Below are 25345 nucleotides of genomic sequence, written 5' to 3'. Positions count from 1 at the left end.
TTGGTTTTATTTTTAAATTTTATTTCATTTCAACTGTTAACAGAATATGTAATATTAATTTGGTATTGTTTTTTATATATATTTTGAAGATATTTAAAGTGTACTTAAACTTAACAGTTACTTAAAATAAATTTCTAGCGAACGGCAGTTTTGATCGTAAAAGAAGTATAAATAAGACCTTATAACATAAACATTATGCCTACAAGTTCAACTATCATATTTTACCACCGAAATAACTACAATAAATAGGTACACCAAGTAAATAATTAGTATTACAACGTGATAATTCAGTATGGACAAAGAAAAGTGTATTTAAAAAAAAATGAAGCGCTGTGGGCCATTGTGTTTTGAAAAAAATAAGCCGCGAGCCAGTGGGAGTTTTAACCCCATTTATTTTAGCTCTTATTAAAGTAACATTAGATATATGTTTGATATACATGTTCCCTGTAGATGTGTAAAATTCTAAATTGAACAATTAAATTAATAAAATAATTTGTTCTAGGTATCTGTAATTGCACATAAAAATAGGTAAAAGAAACAAATTACTCGCATCCTATAGTCTACCTACTTTTGATTAGATCAAAACTCACTTAAATGAAAATAAATCATTGTACCTACCTAATCTTTAACTAAAACAAACCAGGCTACTTAACTAGACCTCTAAATGAATCGAAAATTTCATTGAAACGCAACTCAAGTATTTTCAGTTGCACACCTGTATCTTTACTCAAGCAAACGTTCACAGAACGTAGCTTGGTGTGTCTTAGTACCACTACTCTTGACTCGGCAAACGTCCGATGGATTACGTTAGTCTATATCCATATTGCCGATGTTCTATATACCATCAATGTCCCATACAAACAAGAAATCTTCGATTTCTGGCATCGTACAGAAATTCTGATTAATTATAATCTGGAAATTTGGTTTGTGCAATTGTAAGTACCTACTGTAGTGCAGACTGCAGTTGAAATATGGAATAATGCCAAAGACCTGGATAGTCTGCAGAATACTTGATGCTTTTTGCATAAAAAGCTAATAGACTATTATTGGGATTATTACCTATCCTTTCGTCGGACACTTTCTTCTATCATGCTGCTAAGAGGGACAGGGAAACAACATAATCTCTGTCCCTCTCATCAGAGGGCCGACGAAAATAGTTGCAATAACCCCTTATAGACTAACGGACCTGACAGCTTAATAAACAATGAAACGCGTAAGCAGCGCAGACAAAACCAGAGTCAGAATGGAATAGAAGCTCCTGTTAGCCAATCCAGGGACCGGAATGTTGTTGCCAGCACCAGTACAGGCTTGCAAATGGCTGAACAGCTCAATGTAGTTCTTAGCAGGCTGGTTAGTCGTAGCTCTGGTGGGTTCTGAGAAGCCAACGGCGGTGTTCTTGAAGAGCAAGTCGCGGGTGCCATCGAAGCTGGAGAAGATCTCCATGTTGACATGCTGGGTGCCTGATGAGGCGGCGTAGCCGAAGTACTTTTCAAGGGTGTCAAGGAGAGCGCTGATACTGTTGTAGGCTTCGTCTTGTCTGAAATAGTTTATATTAACCATGTCAATATAGTCTAGCAAATCTATATCTGTCAGTAAGAAACGCGAAATTTAAATTTTGTACAGGTGATCGGATCTTTCCGCCTACATTTTCCAAAATAGCCACCTTTTCTACTACAAAATTGGTGTTTAAGACTAAAACAATATAGTTGAACCAAGCTTTGTATACTTTGAGTGTGAAAGTGCCACCAAAAACGGTTAAAATCTATGAAAGTTTGACGTATCCCGTATTTTATTAGTATTGACTATATGCACCTTATAATTTTCTTTCTAGAGTCTATCTAAATTATTTCGTTTTCTATGAAGATATGACGTTTCTAGTGGTATTACTACGGTTTCTTTTTTCAAGTCGGCGCAGCAGAGTTAGCTTAGACGAACGTCTACTAAAGATATGTTAATAAGAATGTTAAGGCCCCATTCGGACGAGCGCTATTTCAACGCGCGTTAAAAAGCGCTTGAATCTGTCTGCACGCTAAATTCGATTTAACTACCAAGGTGTAAAGTCTAAAATCCAACAACGCTTGATAAAAAGCGCCACCGCCATCGAGTGAATAAATACACATGTATCCATTTGATTTGTGTCATTCAAACGCTTTTTTAACGCGCGTTGATAAAGCGTTCGTGTGAATGAGGCCCAATGCTTTCGCCAACAAACCACAGAATGCTACTTCATAGTATGTGTTACGAGGTCTCGGTTAGTTTATTAATTCGATTAATCCTTGTTTTCATATCCCAGGTATTAAAAAGACATGTCATTTTCAAAAGTTGCATGGTCCAAATTTGTACAAGATCAATAAATTGGGTGTCTGGGATATAAAAATAGAGCTAGATATTATTTAGGGACTTAAATCAGTTACATGATTATGCCAGCCCCAGATACAATACATTACAGCCCAAAAATTCCTAGAATCAACGGGAAGCCACAGTCACAAAATCGCTGCCACAATATATCAATCTTAGTTCAAGCGACATCTAAAATATGCTACAATATGAATATTAAATACGTACACATAGACCGGCCTCAGTGGCGGTGGGTGCGTGATATGTGTGTGGTTTGTGGGCTTCACCGGCCGCGCAGGGCGTTTAAGAGTAGCCCTTAAATGAGAAAACTACACTAGGAACACTTCGCATTCAAAGCCCTAAGGCCCAGCCACACAAGGAATCCAAAACATTCCAGTGAAATTTGAACCTATAGTGTAGGAAATAGAGTTGATTTCTAATCGCTTCCGTGAGTATTGAGTGTATTTGCTGCCCATCATCTCCTTAAGGTATCTCAGAGTAGCGCTTTATAAAAAAAACAAGCTACCTAAATTAATTTTGTTCTACAGAGAGCCTGTTAAGTGTTAACGGTGGCACAATGCTTTGAAATAAAGGAAAGATCACGGTTTCGGTTTCCATTTATACTTATTTTAAAAGATTCACTGTCTGTCGCTCTTTAGTGGCTTTTACCCTCATTTTGCATTTCATTCTGTAAATTTCCTTACTACTTTCAAGAGAATCATCCTGCAGAAAGAAGCAACAGTGGGGTTGGCCGATCGCAGTATTTTACAGATGACGCTAGCATAGGTTTTACCTGTCAGTCCTAACATAAGTGTTAAAACCTTGAATTTTGGGAATTTTATGGCCCTTTATGATGCCCTTTAGCCAAATCTCAACGGAATAGCCTAGACAGAAAGTCCAGTTTGAACTAAAATCTTCATAAATTTTACCTTCTAGTCAACACCTCGGAGTCCACCACATAAGCCAGCAAGCAATTCTCATCCACATTGACTCCGTTCTGGAGGGCCAAGGTATTGTTACTGCAGATCGCGCGGAACTGGGACCCTTGCAGGTTCAGGGCGGCCAGGTAATCTGTGGAGGTTACGGGTTAGAAATAGAGATGGCAGCACTGTTGACAGTAGCGCTATCTAGTAGCGCGTTATTACATCTTTCTAATGTTACGCCGAACACTTTGGAAGAGTTTTCCGTTTCAATAAAATTAAATGCCGGACAATTTTATTTTACTTCGTAATAGGATATTTGACTGTAGGTATCTAAAATAAATTATTACACACCATGCATGAAATAAAGCACCAGATAATTATTAGAAAAACATAGATAGCAGTTATTTTTAAACACAAGTTCTATTTAATAAATCGGATAGAAATGTAAAATAAAGTAGATGAGTTGACCGTGACGTCAACGTCATTGTGTACCAATGTTTCATATCCATATCGTTTTGACAGTTCCAAAAAAGAAACTGATTTGACTAGTAGGAGAATACCCTATAGGTACTAATAAAGACTACTTTGCTTTAAACTGTAAGGTTATACAAGTACGAGAGGTATAAAAGCGAGAACGTATGAATGGAAAAGTAACTACCTAGGCAACTGCGTGTGCGTAGATGTGCACGTGCACCTAGCTACTTTACGTCCACGTGCACGGTCTCAGTGATCCTTACCAGTAATATTGGTGGTATCCACGAAGATCACGTCCGCGTCGTTATTAGCCAAGCAAGACAAGGAGCCGTTGTTGCCGAAGTACAGGTTGTTAGAGTGGTCCCAACCGCATGTAACTAAATTAAAAAAAAAAATAATAACAGCGCCATCTAGTACAAAATGTCTGCAGCACTATGTATAATTGAGGTTAACGCCATCTAGCGTTATTTCATCGCATTACTTGAAACTCCTAAGCACATCACTGTGAGTACTACAGTTATATTAATACCAGTTTGAGGGAAACTCACTAGATGGCATTTAAATAAAAAAACACAATTACATTGTGCGTCACACGTGACGTCACGCAAGCGCCTTGCGCCGCCTAAACGAAACAGCAGGCTCAGGCATACATTTTTGCCGCGCGGTAGAACGAGAGGGTTACGCCTTACGCCTTACGCTGTCTCGAGTTTAACATTTTTTCCCCACCTCAAAAAGTGCACAGTGCCGCTAAAGAAGTTTCACTTCAAAAATTGTACAAATTGTAGATGCATCAGACCGTCTAGCATGAGTTGCGTTCTCGCGGGCGAGTTCATACATGAAGTCGCGCAAGATGTATGGAGTCGCGCGCGAGTACACAACAAAAGAAAGATGAGTAATAAAAAAAAATCTTACAGTTGCTAGCGGCGTTAGGAGCCTTGCAAAGAGTGCAGAGATTTGTGACGTTGTAGTTCTGAAATGAGAAGGACACATCTTAATACAATTCTTAAAACAAACATTCATTTGTGGATAAAAATGTCCGGATGTCGGCTGTGAGAAAAATGGCAAGTAACTAAGAATTAGCACGACTTGCGCCTGATAAATGCCGTAACAGATGGGCGTACCGGACCGCGACCTTTGTCGATCAGCTATCTGTTTCTCGCTTTCATTCATAGCTGCGTCATTGATGTACGGCGATCTTCCACTTGATCTAGCAGACCTCGGCCCGTACTTGCCCTTACCAAGGTCGCGGTCTGGTACACCCGTCTATTAGTGCTTCTAGGCCTCCTAACGAGCGCTTTTTCAACGCGCTTGAATCCGTCACACGCTAAATCCGATTTGACGACCAACGTATAAAGTCGGAAATCCAACAACGCTTGATAAAAAGCGCCATTCAAACGTTTTTTTAACGCGCGTTTTAAAAGCGCTCGTGCGATTCAGCCCGAAGGCTACTCACCGACTGGCCGAGGGCGTGCGAGGCGTCCTGGGCGCCGGGAGCGCAGGCGCCCTCGAAGAATTCCCCCACAGCCTTGGCGTAGTCGCATTCTTTGTCGTCCAGCACGCCAAGCACTTGCGCAGTTCGCACGAACGCCACGTAGGCTAAAATAAAGAATATATTATTCACAAGTACAGAACAGATTACTAAACATTTCTTATTATTCTTATTCTTAAAGAATAAGCGCTTTTATTTATCATGGTCATCCATGGCAACATGATTCATAGTCATGATTACATGATTAACTTTGTACCTCCCGCCCCTTCTTACCTACTTACTACTTACTTACCTACTCGTAATATGAACACCCCCTTTAGATATACCCCTAAATATGGCCATGTGATCGTCTAGCTAGTAGTTAGGACCCCTCTGAAGTGAACCGCGGTAACCTCAAATTCTTTAATGAGTATCAGCTAAATTTTGGACTCGACTTTATTTATTATTACCTAGATTTTGAGAACAGATATTTATGGTAATAAGATAATTATTTATGGAAGTAAGAAATAATCTAAAGAAAATTATTCAGAGAAATAGAAAATTATTCAGAATTTATTAGTGCAACGTAAATGATGGTGTAAAATTTACTATAATGTATTTAAGTATTGCAGCATATATGATGATATAAAATATATAAAAATGTTGTTGGTAAAATCCTGCCACACCTATTAAGCTTCCGGGATAACATAGAAGCAGCACTCCTGAGATAAGCTCTTTTACACCCTAGCATTTCAAGATTAATTATAATTAACTATCATCTTCTAAACGATGTGTGATTTAATCACACGTGCTGCTCCGTACGCCCGATGCAGGTCTGGAAGCTCTTAGTCCGATTTGCAAGTATTAATCGGAACACCTACCCTACCAGTTTAGCCAGAAGGGCTATGACCAACACTTCGTAACCTAAGCGCACCTAGATGATGATGAAAAGAAGTGTCAAAGTATCCATCAGTCATCATAATTACTTATCTTTTTTATATTCAAAAGCTAGGGATGCTAATCCCTTAGTCCCATTTCCCAGAGCTGATAATCTAAACAGAATTCCTAGTTTTCTAGATGTATAAACGAAGTACCGAGTTTATTCACTAATTATTATGTTTAATCGAGGCCGAAATTGAGTATTCACTCAATGTATCCTTTGTACTGCTCTTGCCTGACAAAGATTACCTAAAGCAAACCGTTCTTCAATCCCAGAATAGTCTGCGTTCCTAGATCCAGATTGATAATTAAGAGATTATGTTGTAAATACCTGATTGTATTACTCAGTACTTCGTCCCTACACCAGACAACCAGAAATGAAAAATAAAAATTTATAAGCCGTTAATGATCCCCATATAAATTAGAAATTAGGAAGATTTAGGCAGATGAACCCTTCACCTTTTAAACACTCGTATTTTAAGATTAAGAAACCATATTTTTAAACCATTAAAGAGAAATATATATCAACCATATCAATTGTATAAACCAGAACTAAAAAGGACCCTAATAAACAAATGAGTGTGTGATTCTACCCTAACTCTACCCATTGTCCCTAATCTAGTACATTCAAAGCATAGTTCGTTCTTACCATCGACCTAATGCTTTGTAATATACGCAAGTGTGGTCCCTACGAGAAGCTGTATAGTTCGGCAGGCGAAACCGAGAAGGCAACCTACAGGCCAGTGTATTTGACTCCCTCCTTATCGCCCGCGGGCATGGTGGATAAGAATAAGTCGCCCTATTCCGTGTATATAAGAGTATCAGTACCCTAGCACACACACGCACCAATCACGAGGGAAACTCTGCCGCAACAAAGACTAAGTGTAATATCAGTCACGACAGTAGCCTTTCCCCGCAACCAGCACTAGCATGAACCGGAGCACAGAAATATATAAATAAATTTAATAGGAGACCTAGTCTCAATTACTGTCGACTTCAGTGGGCAGGATTTACACCCAATGACGCGCACGTGACGTCCCCACATCCGTCTAAACAGCTGGGCCTTGAGACTAGTGAGATAATTCGTCTCTTATGTTGATATAGAAGAGACGCCAAGTCCTCTCAAACTTGAAGCAATAGACTCCTAACCATCCAATCCTTTGGCACCGTTAGGCGGAGTGAATGTTTAGCTGGACAAACTGTTAGTCCAAACAATGATCTGGCTTTTAAAATAGCAAAAATACCCCATAGAAAAACACTAAAAAACTAAGTTATCACTAAATTAAACTATGAGTTAGTGAAAAGTGAAATTCCCTTAAACACTGTCATCTATATTTAACGTTACGAGAATTTCTTCCCGCAAAACCAAACACAGACACTATTCCAAGCCCCGGCCATGCAACGACATTGTCACTGCATAATATGACAGCACTCAGAACACACAGTGTAGGAAACCTCACAATAACTAAAATCCCATACATGGCAGTAAAGAAACTCCACAACAGCCCATGTCCAGCGTTACGACGATATTGTCTCCGTAAAACCAAACACAGACACAAATTCTAAGTTTAAATTTACCAGGATAATTCCAAGCAAAAACAAACACAGAAAAAGTAGCAGAGTAACTTCACTTACCAGTATTACGTTACGCCCGAAAACCAGAGTCACTGCTAGTCCGATGGTTGAAGAATGAATGATCCGAGTCGACGGTCCGCTCCGCCTTTTATACCTTTTTCTAGCGACGAGCCGGCGACTATGCGACATATTGGCGATTAAACGGTGACATACTGGCGTCCCGCGACATACTAGCGTCCTAATAGTGACATGCCGGCGACAAGATGAGACATTCTGGGGCCCCATTGGCGACATGCGCCGTACTGGCGACATGCGACGTATTGGCGACCTATTAGGGACCCACGACATTATGGCGACCCATCGGCGACATAACGGCGACATATCGGCGACAAATTGGTGACATAAACGGTGACACAATAGTGACATAACCGGCGACACAATAGTGACATAACAGTGACTTATAGAGACAAACGCTATTCCAAAAATACCAGGGCACCAGAACTGAGGAAGAAGTTATTAGCCTCGTGGCATGTAACGACGTTAGAAGAAAGATCATAAGCTCCATTTTGTTTACTAAGCCATATTCCTTAAATATTAACGTTCACAATTGCTTACTGCAAAGTATAAATCATGTCCCTTTCATTCATGCAGTTTAGAGAAAGATGGAGCTAATTTTAATGACGTCTACGCACACATAGGCAGCAGAGAACGTTCGAAAACATCACGTACGAATTTGTTAACATTATTTTACTTTGAGATATTTTAAGTTTATTTCTGAAAATCGTCTCTGTATTGAAGTATTTTATGTTTATTAGTATCAAATATATTATTTAAGCCATCTGGGATCTAGAGCGTTAATTATTATAATATTTATTTTTGTCTTACGAATTTTAATTTCATGTTTCGAAATTGTACTAGGGCTTCAGCGTAACGGAACGTCGAGCTGTCATTAATGTCACTGTCAACTCAATACTATTTGTTGTTGGTTGTTTTCTGAAGGCTTATTTTGTTTATTTCTAAGCTAAAATAAGAATTAATTAAACAAAAATGCATCTGATAAATAATGAAACATGGAATCAAGTGCTTCAAGTTCCAATTGTTAGAATATTCAATGGAATCATGAACGAAATATGCGACCGCAAGGGACATTAGTATTACAAGGTATTTCCTACTATTTTATGTGTTTTGTAATGCAAAATGAGGCCAATACTAGGCAATAGGCATACGACTAGTCACAGTTCGCCCCCGATTTAAGTGTTTTATGAATTACTACAGTAATTTGTAAAAGACTTCAATCTACTCTAGATTAGTCGGATATATCCCCCCTTTTCTAAACGTGTAGTGTGTGTCTCAATACTAGGTGACCGCTAGTGACTCAGCCCTGAAATTAGCTCATCAGAATTCCGTCAATGAACCGTGACAGCTCTTTCCTCAGCCACCCCGCTTCACCAGTAATACCAGGTTGTGGATCTGGCAGGCTACTAATTAACCCGTTCTTGCTAGCTCAACCCGGCCGCGTCGAGTATTACTCTTGTCTCTACCCGAATTGCGCCGTACACTTCCGTAGAAGAGCATCTGATGAGACAGCAAAAACCCTCCAAGCAAAGCGAAGAGACCTTTTTATAAGTACGAAGCTTTCAAGTTCCATCGCCAAAATTCGAACAGAATTTCACTGCCTTATCACCCTCAGCCACGTTTTCTTGGCGCATGTCTCATACTTGAATAAGATACTCCAACCTTTAAGTTTGTTTGGGTGTTTTTTTTTTTATTATATATAAACAAACTTAAAATTGACACAAGTAAGTACCTCAATATGGTACAGTAAAAATATTTTTGTTTGAAAAAAAAATTGACCATATCAAATTAAATATTTGCTTATTATTATACCTTATATTGATGAAAGCAACATAATATATAATTAACCTATTGAAAAGAGCCTCGCCCTTTTAGACGCTCCCGGCTCTCAAAATATGTCGAGTGTCAGATATATCTCACCCAAGACGAGTGTGTGGGTTTCGTAAGGGTCTTATTACCTTGTGTAGTACTAGCCATAAAAAACTACCCTTGTGAATGGGTCGAAATTTTAACCTACCGATAAGATTTTTCTGGCTAGTTGTGTATCCCATCTCCTCCCCAGTTTGTTCCCCTGCAAATACCGACAAATCTAGTTTGATTACCCTCCAGCTTTTGTCTATCTGTATCAATCCAATCTTTCCAATAAAAGTACATACATCCACTTGACATCCGTCATCTCATATCATACATCTCTTTCATAAATCACCACAGACTCATAACTATAAACACTCAATGCACACACATTTTCATTCCTCCTCTATTACACTTTCACACTGATTTCTACAGACAGCCAACGCATCGATTAGTAATCAAAACGAGAAAAATAAAATATATTTATTGTCTCATAATCATTTGAAAAGGAAGAAAAAAAAACATACTCATTTTGTCCTAGCCTCACACTATCCCAACATTTATGTAGATGATTCCCAGATGATTTTAAAATCCCTCAATTTTCCAACTAATTATTTTATTTTGTTTGTTTATTTTTTATTTAGTAATTACTAGTTAATAGTACTTTGACTAAGTATTAGAATCAAATGATACGCACATAAAAAAAAATCTGCACTTTTGTTTTTAGATTTTATGATAACGCTCCGCGATTAATTTCTCTATAATACCTATCTTTCGCTCTCTTACTGTCGTTCAACGCGCAGCATCGACATCCTACTATGCAATAAACCACCGCGGAAGTATACAGACAATGACGAGTCGAACTTGATACGCGCTTAACCATTCCGCTGCCAAACCATGGCAGTCCACGCGGCTATTTTTTAACGTCTAACTATCACTCTATAAGAAGCCCATAACCGTACATTGTATGGCATTTAAACGACCCTAATCTCAATACCCCATCACCAGGTAAAGCCAATACATAAAAAACTGACCTAAAGCGGTAATGAGATCCATACATTATTGACTCTACTTGTACGTTGTCTCTATATAATTAGCTCATTGGCCAGCCAAAATAATGCAAACATGCTCACAAATAAGTTAAATAACTTAATAAAAGACTTAAGTTTGTACGTTTTAATTGGTTTTTTGTGCAATAAAGTTTAAATAAATAAATAAAATAAGTAAAAAAAAAAAACAAATATGACATTTATAATGTTTTGGAAATATTTTAACACGTCTAATTACACCATAAAACACACACCGTTTGATTTAACGTACCTATAAAAGAAATCTCCCGAATCACAATACAATTAGACATGGTATTCAAATTACTATTGTGAGACCTACTGACTCGTTTATGCACTGTCAGCGCTTAAAAATGGAGGCCTAGGCACTCTGAAACATGCCGCGCGAGTGATCAAAAATACGTGAGCGAACATCCAGGTATTTCAAGAAATAGTACCCAGGTGTTCCTAATACAAATACAAATGCTTTATAAGGGCTGGGTAGGTAATAAGTCCACCTTAGATATAAAGAGTAAGTAGGTAAGTATTTATCTAAACATTGTGCAATTATTCGCTTGTGTAAAAGTAATCTATTGAACGTAAGTTTATTCATAACTCCAGTTTGTTTTATAACACTACACGTAGGTACATATCCAAAATAACTTGTATAGAAATATTGTACGAAAAACATACCACGGAACTAAAACAAATAAAATAAAATAAAGTTCTAAAAGGATCCTAAGTATCTTAATAAACTTGCAAACAAGTCTAATAAATTAAAACCAAAAAAAAACTAAACATAAAAAACAAAACTTATTTGCTCACCGGGATTCGAACCCACTCCACGTTCAAATAATCTTCATACATTTGTCCACCTTGAGATCCACTAGACCACGGGTGAGTTACAAGTTGCGACAAATTTAACAATGGCTTTCATAATAGTGTTTTATTGTTTTGTTTTATTTTTCAAGTGTTTTACACACAAAATGATTAACAGAAAAGAATTTTATTTATAACAGGTAACCCATAAAATATAACGCAAATATCTACGCATGTACCAACGAACAAATTATTATGGAATTTCCTGAAAACGTGTTAATAACTGAATCATCAAATATTGAAAAGCTTGAAAGACCCTAATGCAAATTTAGCATTATTTTATACAATGTAAACAAGCTATAATGCGTTTTATATATGTACATACTAACTTGCTTGTCAAATTTTTCTACTTACGTGTTTATTTGTTGAATGCACATTTCTTGCAGATGTACACTATTTTCACCACTTTTTCAATCACTATTACACCTCACTGATGCACACAATAATATTCATTATAATATAATGGTTTTTTATAATGTGTTTATATATTTTTGTTATGTTTTGTAAGTGTTTTTATATTTTACTTTTATACTCACATTGTAAAATCCTAACCTAAGACCCTAATTGAATAAAGGAATTATAATATAAAGTTACTACACGACTTTTTTTTCCGCAATTGAAAACCACATGATTTTCGTACCTACTTTGCTTACAAAATGCACTCATACACCTTATGTTTCTTGTGATTGCAAAATGAGAATAATGGGCACTTGTGCACTCCCTAAAGATCTATTTATTTCTTTCGCCACTGTCCTTGACCTGTGCAATCACCTCGACTTCTATCATACTTGCGAAGAGAGGTTCCTTCGAGTGTGTTATTTATCTTCCATCGTTGAGAGTGTCAATGATTGTCTACATTACACCTGGTTTTCTCCTTGTCCGCCTATATCTCGAACCTTTATTGAAGCAATAGTATTTCTTCGTTGAGCTTACTGTCGCGTAGGTAAACCATGCTTGAAGCATTGATTGCAGTGATGGGTTTTAGTCTGGTATATAAGATATTTTCTTCCTGTATTCTCGAATGAGTCCTGGTTGCCTGGTCCAACAGTTGTAGCAAGTCTTCGTTGTCATATTCAGCAATCGCCACAAATTTCGACGTAGTTGTCGTAATTGTTTGGCAACTTTTTGCTCAAATACATCACTTTGAAAGGCGCGTAGAATTGCAAAATTCACTAAATGTCGTCACACGCGCACATAAATAATCACAAATTGGACTCATTTTCACATACTTTGAACCAAACAACACTACACTTTCTCATAAAACAATAACTTGTTTGCAAAATCGTTCCTTGTTTAGCTTGCGCATTCAACGTCCGACCGGTCCAACCGAATTGTCAAAATTTGATGTAAACATGAAGGCTGTAGATGGATTTTGAGACTATTAACGACATCTATATTTCATGATAAAAAAATATCAGAAAGAGAATGAAATAATGTTTAGAATTTTTTTTATTTTAATAATCCCAGAGTGGTCATAATTACTTTATTTCTTTGTCTAAGAATTAATCCGTATCAATCTGTGTTTATAAAGAAACAATTAGCAATCAATCTATTAATTATCGTCAATATTAAATGAAATCGATCGTGTGAACAAGTTTTTACGCATAGACAAATACTAATAACCAATTTACAATCGCGTACAAGACAAGCGGTGAGACGAGCCGCGAAACGAGACACGGAACGAGAGTGTAAACGGATGCGCGTGCGTCCATGCAATGCGACAAAATCAAAAACATGCCCTAATACTCCTGGCAACATACTAAGCACAACCCACTCAATTTGGTCGGGTTCTTAGTACGACCTGTTAAGCAACAATTCCGATAGATGGCGTGAATAACTGGTTTTGAAACACTATTCGAGACTGAATTATAAACGTTTGACAGTGAAACATGAGTGAAACGAAATTTTGTCTTTGGCAAATTTTGACTGCTGTCATTTCAGATCCGCCATTATGCTTATTTTTTGAAACATTTATCCTTAATACAAGTAAACTAATCGTGATGTTAATAATTAAAATTACCTCAGTTACCGGCGACATTTTGATCAAATACCTAAACATTTGACAATCGCTCAAAACATGCTCAGAACAAAATTGAAACGCCTACAGTAAAATACCACGACGCAAGTTTTACCCGATGTAACAAGCAAGGATTGCCTCCAAGAATGCCCCAATGGTTTCCAAAATATAGCCCCTTGAAGAATTTAATATAAAACGAATGAAGTGAAAGCTCCGCTTCGCCGCCGCATGGCCGACCCTTTTCTCAGCTTGCGTCTACTATTTTTCTGTGAACCTAGTGTCCATAACTATGACCTAGTGTTTGAACTATCTAGTACAAAGGATGTGTAATGAGTCTAGCTGTCGATACTGTGAATGAAATGCACTTAAATGTGGAAACTGTTGCTTCAAACAAAGGTAAGATTTTATTCCTCTTCTTTCTTTAAACAAGTTACTGCCATTTAAAAGCTGTTTCACTTATTAGAATATCAATCAGTGGAAAATAATTGATCACAAATTGACCTATCTATCAATAAATCTGCTTTTTATTCCGTCCTATTCAATACAAACAAACATTAAAGCTTTCCTAGTTGTCGTATGGTTCTGCTTGTGATGACCTAATGTAGTGAGTTGCCTTATTTTTATTCTTTGTTCAGCAACACATTTCTTTCTGAAAATTTGAAAGTGATCAAAGTAAAAATCAGTATTAAAGGAAAGACATGTTGATTTTTGACTTTATGCTGTCTGTCCAATGTAATATCTGTTCTTCACTACATGTTTTCTGCTGCAATAAGATTTACAAAGTATATTTGATTTTTCAGCAAGCTGACAACTTTATTAGAATGAAACCCGGTATACATATATTGTTATTGAAAGAAAAGAAGTTGAAATTTTGCTGTGAAGACTCCCTTGCTATTTTCGATGAATCAAAACAACTGTGAAACGTAAGTATGATATTTCTACTATTAGACTCACTAGTTTGACCCTACTGTTTTTGGAATTTGAAAAATGTTAACACTAAAAAGATGACCCGGCTCAATTTTTTTTCGGAAATATTAACTTTTTGAATTTAGAAGAGCGAAATATATTAAAAATATAATTATATGATAATGTCAACTAAAAATAAACAAGATTTCTTGCATGGTAATGAAAATTTGTTAATAAATATGTATTTTCTTTACAAAAGGATCCCGCAGTCTTCTGGTAAATTTGATACAATATGTGGGCCTAACCCCAGTCCTGTCATAAATATGCCTCTTTTTGCAATAAATCTTACAATATAGGCTGTTATTTTTCAGCAACTGAAAACAACTCTGATGGCTTGCCCGATACCTAGTTGTCAGTGAGCGGAGCAAATTCCCATTGATGCCTTCATTGGTTCTTCCGAGTCTTCGACAGTCCCCTAGTAAGTATGACACACATGCTACTAGAAAGCTACTATAACATATGTACCTAGAAAAAATAAAGTTTGAAAAACTTTCATAGCTCTCAAAAATAAAAATAAAAAAGATTTATTTTTTTATCTTGACTGTGAAGACCCTACTTGTGGTAAATAATAAACACTTTTAATGAGACTTATAAATAGGTTTTCTTAAATATACCCTACTCTAGCTAACTTTTATACTTTATCAATTCCAGCGTTCCTAGAGAACTAGCATCGCTCCGCAGTAACACTATGCCTGCCTTCAATGTACATCTATAGACTGTCTCCAGTTATGACAGGTATTTTATTGCACTATATAAATACTAGACTTATTATAAGCCTAAAATAGCTCATGACTTATATTTGACTCTAATATTTAAAAAAAAATGAGCGAAGAGGTTTCGGAAGAACGATCGGAGATATGAAAACTGTCATTAGCCTTATTTATAACCTATTATATTGTTGACTAAGTAACTTTATCTAGCTTATTTGTGACCTAACTTTATGGAAATGTGCCCTGTAAGGCAAAGATTCTCAAACTTTTTTATTTATTATTTTTTTTTATTTTGAAGAATTTACTACTGCCTAATCTACTTTTGTGAAACCTAATATTTCTCATGAGCGTGTTTATTAATAAAATAATGACGCGCCCCCTCGAGTGTATGACTGTTGATATTTTACTACTATTACTGTACTCATTCAACTCTTTTCTCTGAATTTTCCCTAATACTTGTCTATTTTATTCCAGGCTACCAAGAACCTCTGACTGCTGATACTTTAACACTCCTGTTCGATGGCGGCATCTCAAGAATTTTGCTGCTAAAGTCGCTCTAACCTTCAATGAATACAAGAAAGAAAATAGCAAACGTGTTGCAGAGCGTAGGTACTAGCGTGCTAGCTTACCGACTAACTATTACTTGATCGCAATCAAAATACAATAAAAAGTACCGTCAGCAGAACTGTACTGTGATCCTAAGTTAACAGGCTACCTTCATACTACAAATATGTCTTGCGCTGTTCGTCCAACTAATTGGCGTGTTGCATTTCTCAAATGATTTTCATGAAATTATTTGAGCGGCTTTGAAAAATGACAATGAGGTTCACAAGGCAGCTCGCAAAAGTCCTTGTAAATAATAGTAATAACTATAACCAGTAAACTATACATATCTCAGCGCTGTTCTCGATGAAGGTTGTGACTCTTAGGGTTCCGTACTGAAAAATATGTAGATAAACTTTCATACCAATGTGTATGTTCTACTTATGCTCCAATAGTGATTGCAGCATGTACTATTACTGTTTTTTTTAACCTACATATCCATAAATTGGCCTAAAAATAGTCTTAACATACTATTTCCTATTCAAATCCAAGCTCATACATACATATATGCTCATTTTTCTTATCCTACGGTAGCAAATGTATGATGTTTTCGTACATTAATGAAATTTAAACTTATTACTAGCATGTGTGGTTGTCATTCGGACCCACACGTGAAGCAAATAAAACCTAACAGAATTATCTGTAATATCTGTTTCTTACTCTTACTCTATGATTGACAGGCCTATGTAGGACCATTAGATGATGTATGATGTTTTATTATAGTGACAGCTTATCAGTAAACAAAGCATGTAACAAAGATGGAACTCCGATGTTCTGACATATAAGTACCTACAACTATTTATTTTTTATGATATAGAAGGCAAAATAACAGACAAATTACCCGGTGGTGAATGATTACTGTTCCCTCGCATAACCAGAGTGGTTGCAAATGCATTGCCGACATTTAAGATGGGAGAATATGAAAGTTGTGAAATACGCCCCCAGTGGCTTAGTATTCCTGCGTGTAAATGAACAATTACACGCCCCCATAATTTTACAACTAATGTATATATTTTTAATACGCCCCCGGTTCTTTAATATTTCAAGAAAGCCTACGTGAAATGAACAGTTTCACGCCCCCATGATTTTTCTACTAAAGTATATGTGCTTACACAACTAGATATCTTATCTGACCACATCCTAGGCTAACTTAGGTAAACTAATCTTATCTCTAGACTATGGTAACAGCCTCCTAACCCAACCTGAAGTATGTCTACAAATGATGCCTGGCAAAGGCTCGTCTACCACGAATATGCGTTTCCAAGTCATGGACATTATTTGTTAATCTAAGTATGTATTTATCTATACAAGTATGTACTGCGCCGCCTAGTACCAGCATTACAAACTTTGCCTAGCCCGACGCCAAGTTGATATGTGAAAGATTGTCCCTAGAATATATATTTATTTATTATTGGTACCTGCAATGAAGCTAATTCCTTAATTAATCTATGGCGCACGAGAAATAAGTCTGATTCTTTTCGCTTAAAATAAGCGTTAATAAGTGCTAATGTTATACTACATGGGCTTTAATTCTGTTACTTTAATTTTCAGATATCAAAGAAGCAAGAAGATGGATCTAAAGTAGTGATGACAAACATATTAAGCTGAGGAATATGAAAGTAAATCCCTAATTACGGCGCGCCGAGAACGAGTAAAAATGTAGTACCAAACTCGTCAAGAGATGGCGCCACCTCCGAGATAGAACGCGCCAACGACGTGTCAACGTAGAATCTTGATATCCGAGATGCAAATTACCGATAGTTTTTAAATGTTAGGAGAAGATTAATGCTTGGTTGGCTGCATAAGTGCATACCCCTGCTGAGGTCACAGCAGCCACGCACAAGTTATGAGTAATTGTACATAGTTAGTGTTGTAATAAATAAACCGACTAAGATAATTACGTTGTTTTCGCCTGCGGATAGTAACCCTTACTACAGTAATAGTATAGTAATAGTTTTTTTTTTTTGTACATAGTAGCTATTGAATAATAAACTTAATGTTTCATGACTTTTATTTAAGACCTTTCCACGTGTACATAATAACTATTGAATAATAAAATTAATGCTTCATGACTTTTATTTAAACCCGTAATAAAAGCAGAGTCCAAAATCAAGTGTACCCATTCCATTTCACGTACAACAAAATGTAGCCTGAAAGGCTACTTTTACATAGATATACCTTAAAAAACCGTAGTAACACAGGTAAACTACATCCTGCGTCACGGACTCACCAAAATGTACCTCCCGCCCCTTCTTACCTACTTACTACTTACTTACCTACTCGTAATATGAACACCCCCTTTAGATATACCCCTAAATATGGCCATGTGATCGTCTAGCTAGTAGTTAGGACCCCTCTGAAGTGAACCGCGGTAACCTCAAATTCTTTAATGAGTATCAGCTAAATTTTGGACTCGACTTTATTTATTATTACCTAGATTTTGAGAACAGATATTTATGGTAATAAGATAATTATTTATGGAAGTAAGAAATAATCTAAAGAAAATTATTCAGAGAAATAGAAAATTATTCAGAATTTATTAGTGCAACGTAAATGATGGTGTAAAATTTACTATAATGTATTTAAGTATTGCAGCATATATGATGATATAAAATATATAAAAATGTTGTTGGTAAAATCCTGCCACACCTATTAAGCTTCCGGGATAACATAGAAGCAGCACTCCTGAGATAAGCTCTTTTACACCCTAGCATTTCAAGATTAATTATAATTAACTATCATCTTCTAAACGATGTGTGATTTAATCACACGTGCTGCTCCGTACGCCCGATGCAGGTCTGGAAGCTCTTAGTCCGATTTGCAAGTATTAATCGGAACACCTACCCTACCAGTTTAGCCAGAAGGGCTATGACCAACACTTCGTAACCTAAGCGCACCTAGATGATGATGAAAAGAAGTGTCAAAGTATCCATCAGTCATCATAATTACTTATCTTTTTTATATTCAAAAGCTAGGGATGCTAATCCCTTAGTCCCATTTCCCAGAGCTGATAATCTAAACAGAATTCCTAGTTTTCTAGATGTATAAACGAAGTACCGAGTTTATTCACTAATTATTATGTTTAATCGAGGCCGAAATTGAGTATTCACTCAATGTATCCTTTGTACTGCTCTTGCCTGACAAAGATTACCTAAAGCAAACCGTTCTTCAATCCCAGAATAGTCTGCGTTCCTAGATCCAGATTGATAATTAAGAGATTATGTTGTAAATACCTGATTGTATTACTCAGTACTTCGTCCCTACACCAGACAACCAGAAATGAAAAATAAAAATTTATAAGCCGTTAATGATCCCCATATAAATTAGAAATTAGGAAGATTTAGGCAGATGAACCCTTCACCTTTTAAACACTCGTATTTTAAGATTAAGAAACCATATTTTTAAACCATTAAAGAGAAATATATATCAACCATATCAATTGTATAAACCAGAACTAAAAAGGACCCTAATAAACAAATGAGTGTGTGATTCTACCCTAACTCTACCCATTGTCCCTAATCTAGTACATTCAAAGCATAGTTCGTTCTTACCATCGACCTAATGCTTTGTAATATACGCAAGTGTGGTCCCTACGAGAAGCTGTATAGTTCGGCAGGCGAAACCGAGAAGGCAACCTACAGGCCAGTGTATTTGACTCCCTCCTTATCGCCCGCGGGCATGGTGGATAAGAATAAGTCGCCCTATTCCGTGTATATAAGAGTATCAGTACCCTAGCACACACACGCACCAATCACGAGGGAAACTCTGCCGCAACAAAGACTAAGTGTAATATCAGTCACGACAGTAGCCTTTCCCCGCAACCAGCACTAGCATGAACCGGAGCACAGAAATATATAAATAAATTTAATAGGAGACCTAGTCTCAATTACTGTCGACTTCAGTGGGCAGGATTTACACCCAATGACGCGCACGTGACGTCCCCACATCCGTCTAAACAGCTGGGCCTTGAGACTAGTGAGATAATTCGTCTCTTATGTTGATATAGAAGAGACGCCAAGTCCTCTCAAACTTGAAGCAATAGACTCCTAACCATCCAATCCTTTGGCACCGTTAGGCGGAGTGAATGTTTAGCTGGACAAACTGTTAGTCCAAACAATGATCTGGCTTTTAAAATAGCAAAAATACCCCATAGAAAAACACTAAAAAACTAAGTTATCACTAAATTAAACTATGAGTTAGTGAAAAGTGAAATTCCCTTAAACACTGTCATCTATATTTAACGTTACGAGAATTTCTTCCCGCAAAACCAAACACAGACACTATTCCAAGCCCCGGCCATGCAACGACATTGTCACTGCATAATATGACAGCACTCAGAACACACAGTGTAGGAAACCTCACAATAACTAAAATCCCATACATGGCAGTAAAGAAACTCCACAACAGCCCATGTCCAGCGTTACGACGATATTGTCTCCGTAAAACCAAACACAGACACAAATTCTAAGTTTAAATTTACCAGGATAATTCCAAGCAAAAACAAACACAGAAAAAGTAGCAGAGTAACTTCACTTACCAGTATTACGTTACGCCCGAAAACCAGAGTCACTGCTAGTCCGATGGTTGAAGAATGAATGATCCGAGTCGACGGTCCGCTCCGCCTTTTATACCTTTTTCTAGCGACGAGCCGGCGACTATGCGACATATTGGCGATTAAACGGTGACATACTGGCGTCCCGCGACATACTAGCGTCCTAATAGTGACATGCCGGCGACAAGATGAGACATTCTGGGGCCCCATTGGCGACATGCGCCGTACTGGCGACATGCGACGTATTGGCGACCTATTAGGGACCCACGACATTATGGCGACCCATCGGCGACATAACGGCGACATATCGGCGACAAATTGGTGACATAAACGGTGACACAATAGTGACATAACCGGCGACACAATAGTGACATAACAGTGACTTATAGAGACAAACGCTATTCCAAAAATACCAGGGCACCAGAACTGAGGAAGAAGTTATTAGCCTCGTGGCATGTAACGACGTTAGAAGAAAGATCATAAGCTCCATTTTGTTTACTAAGCCATATTCCTTAAATATTAACGTTCACAATTGCTTACTGCAAAGTATAAATCATGTCCCTTTCATTCATGCAGTTTAGAGAAAGATGGAGCTAATTTTAATGACGTCTACGCACACATAGGCAGCAGAGAACGTTCGAAAACATCACGTACGAATTTGTTAACATTATTTTACTTTGAGATATTTTAAGTTTATTTCTGAAAATCGTCTCTGTATTGAAGTATTTTATGTTTATTAGTATCAAATATATTATTTAAGCCATCTGGGATCTAGAGCGTTAATTATTATAATATTTATTTTTGTCTTACGAATTTTAATTTCATGTTTCGAAATTGTACTAGGGCTTCAGCGTAACGGAACGTCGAGCTGTCATTAATGTCACTGTCAACTCAATACTATTTGTTGTTGGTTGTTTTCTGAAGGCTTATTTTGTTTATTTCTAAGCTAAAATAAGAATTAATTAAACAAAAATGCATCTGATAAATAATGAAACATGGAATCAAGTGCTTCAAGTTCCAATTGTTAGAATATTCAATGGAATCATGAACGAAATATGCGACCGCAAGGGACATTAGTATTACAAGGTATTTCCTACTATTTTATGTGTTTTGTAATGCAAAATGAGGCCAATACTAGGCAATAGGCATACGACTAGTCACAACTTCTTTTTTTAAATATTGTGTGTTCTGTATTCGCTGCTGTGGCAATAAATACATCTTCTTTCTTCTTTCTTTCTTTCTTTACAGAAGATCTAAATGTAAGTATACGAGAGAAGGTTCTCAAAGCGAGATATGTTCGAGCCGTTTTTCACTAAATCCAGGAGGGAAAAGTGTCAGTGATAGTGATAACTTCCAGATGTCATACAAAATTTGCCACTAAAATTTGAACCTATAGGGTAGGAAATAGAGTTGATTTTGCGTTGTTGGAAAATGAAGAAATCATCGAACTGAAGTTAGGTAAGACCGTGGGCCTTAGGAGGTAAGAGAAGCCAGGCCTGCCTAATGTACAAACCGTTTCTCACTAAAGCCACAATCGTCAGGCAAACTGTCTTTAATAGGAATCTATAGACCGACCGCTTAAATGAGTCCTCGCCTGCGCGGTACTGGGGCGCCGGGGTAGGTCGACGTGCGGGGGCGGGGTAGGTGCGGGCGCCGTACGCCTGCCGCCCGCACCTTCAGGTGGGTCCACACTTGTGACGACATGATGACGGACCGGACTACGTGGCATCGCTACAGGACATGTTACGCTAAATGTGGACGATCTAGGTTGTACGTTAGATCACGATCGGTGGAAGTGGATTCGTACCGCTACCACTCGCTTTCATCGACACACACACACACATACACACACACACTCTCTCTCTCTCTCTCTCTCTCTCTCTCACACACACACACACACACACACACACACACACACATAAACACTCACATACACACACGTTAACACTCACTAACACACACACACACATAAACACTCACACACACACACACACATACACACACACACACACCACTCTCACCCACTCTCTCTCTCACACACACACACAGAGACACACACACACACATGCTCTCTCACACACATTTACACACAAACACTCACACAAACACTCACACATACACTCTCACACACACACACACACACACACACACACACACACACACACACACACACTCTCTCTCTCTCTCACACACACATACATACACACACCACTCTCTCACCCACACACACACATGCGTGTGCTGCGTGAATGATTGAACAGCGCGGCGGCGAGGTGCGGGCGGGGGACGTACCGACCGGCACACGTCACGACGTGATCCACTCCTACCCCATGTCAGTACCTGTTTCATCTGGTGTACTTCGACACGTGCCATAAATGCAAGTGTGGATGTCTCCTAGTCACGGACAATAGCGAAAATCCTTTGAAAAAACCGACTCTCGGTGGATCGGCTCGTAGCACGTGACTTTAGATGTGTGACAGTACACAGACCAGCGTCCACACTGGCCCCGGCTAGTAGATCGTAACTCCCTACATTGTCCTGCCGTTTATTCTGTGTTCAGTAGTTTCTTCCAGTGTTCGGAATGGATTGAATCGTAACTGTAGCTTGTGACAATTGTTGTAACAAAAAGACGTCCACATTAATGGTACTGACACGTGTTTCTGATACGGTCACGGGATAATGTTCGGTAAATTGTCACAAGTGTGGACCCACCTTTCCCCGTTGCCCCCGTACCGCGCAGGCGAGGACTCATTTAAGCGGTCGGTCTATATGTACTTACAGATTCCTCCATATTCAGGGAAGCAGGCCTTCCTGCCGCGAAGGTTCTCGAAGCGGGTGATGTCCGAGTTGTTTCTCACTAAAGCTACTACTCGAGAGAAGGAATTTGGATCGGAGTGCAGGTTCTGAACGAGCTTCACTGGTGTCAGGCTGAAGTGTCTGTAAGTTTACCACAAAACAATTATAATACATAATATCTGGGAGACCGAGCTTTGCTCGGAAAACATATAAAAACTCAAAAATGCGCGTTTTCCCAGAGATAAGACCTAGCTAGATCAATTTATCGCCCCCGTAAACCACCATATAGGAAATTTAATTGAAATCGTTAGAGACGTTTCCGAGATCCCCGAAATATATATATAAATAATAAATATTGTATATAAATAAATAAACAAGAATTGCTCGTTTAAAGGTATTATAGAATCCCTATTCGACAAGCGACGTTTGACGTATCGTGTTGATCGTTGATGTGGGAAAAACGACGTGTCGGAAGCCGGTGTTGCTCGAAGTGGAAAAATCGTAAGTTCTCGAATACGTAATACGTACAATGTTAAAATGTGGTATTAGCAATCCACAGTTAGGTGACAATCAAACCAACCCACCCCGACTTCAGAGTTGAGTTTTGGTTGTACCAAATGATATTAATCCACAGTAGATCGAATCAACACTTGATAGAATCAACATGCAATAAAATCAACTGTTGATTTGACGTGGATGTGAAATCTGAAAGCTGGACGAATCCTGATTTTACTAGTAAGTATATTATAACTTTACGATGTTTTAAAGAACGAATGGTAACTCCATACATCAGTTTTCTTACCAAAACGCGTATATTTTATAACGCGTTTATTACGTAGTCGACATCTATATAGTGACATGTAGCGGAATATATCAGTACTGCTAGTTGCCAATAGATGTCTTGGCGAACAAAAACTCTAATGCTCATCAATTTTCAGCTAATATTGTAACCGGATTAACTGGATGTCTATTTTCAACCCCTTCTGCTTATAATATTAGTTGTAAATTGTTTTACTAATACATTTTTCGTCTTTAGCTACATTTGTGACATCTGGTGTCCATTAGGGGTACTGATAGTTCCACTACTTGACGTTAGATGTCGACTACGAAATAACGCGCGTTTTGGTAAGAAAACGGATGTATGGAGTTACCACTCTTTTTTTACTTATATCACTCTATTAGATGATTTACACTTACTGTCTAGCCAGGTATCCGTAGTTGGAGGCAGTGGCTATAAAGTCAACGTTGCGGTCTCGCACATCTCGCAGGCATTGGAAGGTGTCAGAACGTTGCACGCATGAGATTGATGGCTGGAAACAAAGAACGTTTGTATTAAGCAGATTTACAATATCAGGCCCCGTAGACAACATGCCAATCGCTAACGCTCCGTAGCGAACGAAACGCACTGTGACTGTTACACTATTATGGAAGAGTGATAGAGAGACACAAAGCGATTCGATGGCGAAGCGCAAGCGATTGTCACCTTGGCTAGGCCGCTAGGTGCGTGGATATTTTTCGAAACAATGGGAGAAGATCGGACTGAAGAGCATACTTGAGTCAACCAACTGGACGCCGTCCTGTAGTTGATCCTACTTATCGGTGGGTGGATAGAGTGGAGATAGATCTGGCGTGCTCTTGAGTTCAAGGCCAATCAATGAAAATGACATCTAATCTTTCAACCCAGATTTCTGAATTTTTCCTTATAAGTTGTAAATATCAACTAATATTTCGAGTTCTTAGAAACGAATTGATATCCGGCGTGTGTAAAATGCGACGGATGGAAGGGAAAAGAGGATTTTAGGGTGACATTTCGTTTCCTACTGTACGTGAAACGGAACAGGTTTGTAAGTGTAGAGTGGTTCACAAACCTTGATTCCCAGGCTGTAAGCGGCAGCTCGCACCCAGTTGCACTTGGCTAGCTCCTGAGCTGTGACGGTGCACCACACGCGAGGAGGCACGCAGGTTGTTGCGCTGTCGATGCTTGTTAGCGGGCGGCCTGTGTAACAAAGTTAAGGTTATTTCTTCGAGGTTTGCAACTTTGCATGTTTTCGTTTTTGTGATGAGTTTCAGCTTGTGAGGAGTTGTCCGCAGAGATATTCCCGCACTACCACATAGGAAGGAAACACCTGCACCT

The 25345-nt window shown here is 38.1% G+C and overlaps 1 protein-coding gene and 1 long non-coding RNA gene across 3 annotated transcripts in view; one reads left to right on the top strand and one right to left on the bottom strand.

Moving 5' to 3' along the window:
• LOC134803477 (uncharacterized) overlaps nucleotides 1–25345 on the top strand; it is a 57741-nt gene that overhangs the window by 14156 nt on the left and 18240 nt on the right. The gene's annotated exons all lie outside the window — the stretch shown is intronic.
• LOC134803253 (transferrin-like) overlaps nucleotides 66–25345 on the bottom strand; it is a 43083-nt gene continuing 17803 nt past the window's right edge. The window contains exons 9-17 of one of the 2 annotated variants that reach the window (XM_063775985.1): nucleotides 25080–25207; nucleotides 24409–24521; nucleotides 23195–23352; nucleotides 5188–5330; nucleotides 4647–4704; nucleotides 3998–4111; nucleotides 3267–3408; nucleotides 2566–2652; nucleotides 66–1537 (exon numbers count right to left, since the gene is read on the bottom strand). In XM_063775985.1, coding sequence (XP_063632055.1) covers nucleotides 1195–1537; nucleotides 2566–2652; nucleotides 3267–3408; nucleotides 3998–4111; nucleotides 4647–4704; nucleotides 5188–5330; nucleotides 23195–23352; nucleotides 24409–24521; nucleotides 25080–25207 — 1286 coding nt within the window. In that variant the 3' untranslated portion in view covers nucleotides 66–1194. The remainder of the gene's footprint in view (nucleotides 1538–2565; nucleotides 2653–3266; nucleotides 3409–3997; nucleotides 4112–4646; nucleotides 4705–5187; nucleotides 5331–23194; nucleotides 23353–24408; nucleotides 24522–25079; nucleotides 25208–25345) is intronic. The other variant, XM_063775986.1, reaches the window with a different exon arrangement.

Source organism: Cydia splendana, chromosome 26 (genome assembly GCF_910591565.1).
Source record: "Cydia splendana chromosome 26, ilCydSple1.2, whole genome shotgun sequence".
Lineage (NCBI taxonomy): Eukaryota > Metazoa > Arthropoda > Insecta > Lepidoptera > Tortricidae > Cydia > Cydia splendana.
Note: the sequence above shows the minus strand (reverse complement) of the source record. Positions and strands in the feature narration are given on the sequence as shown.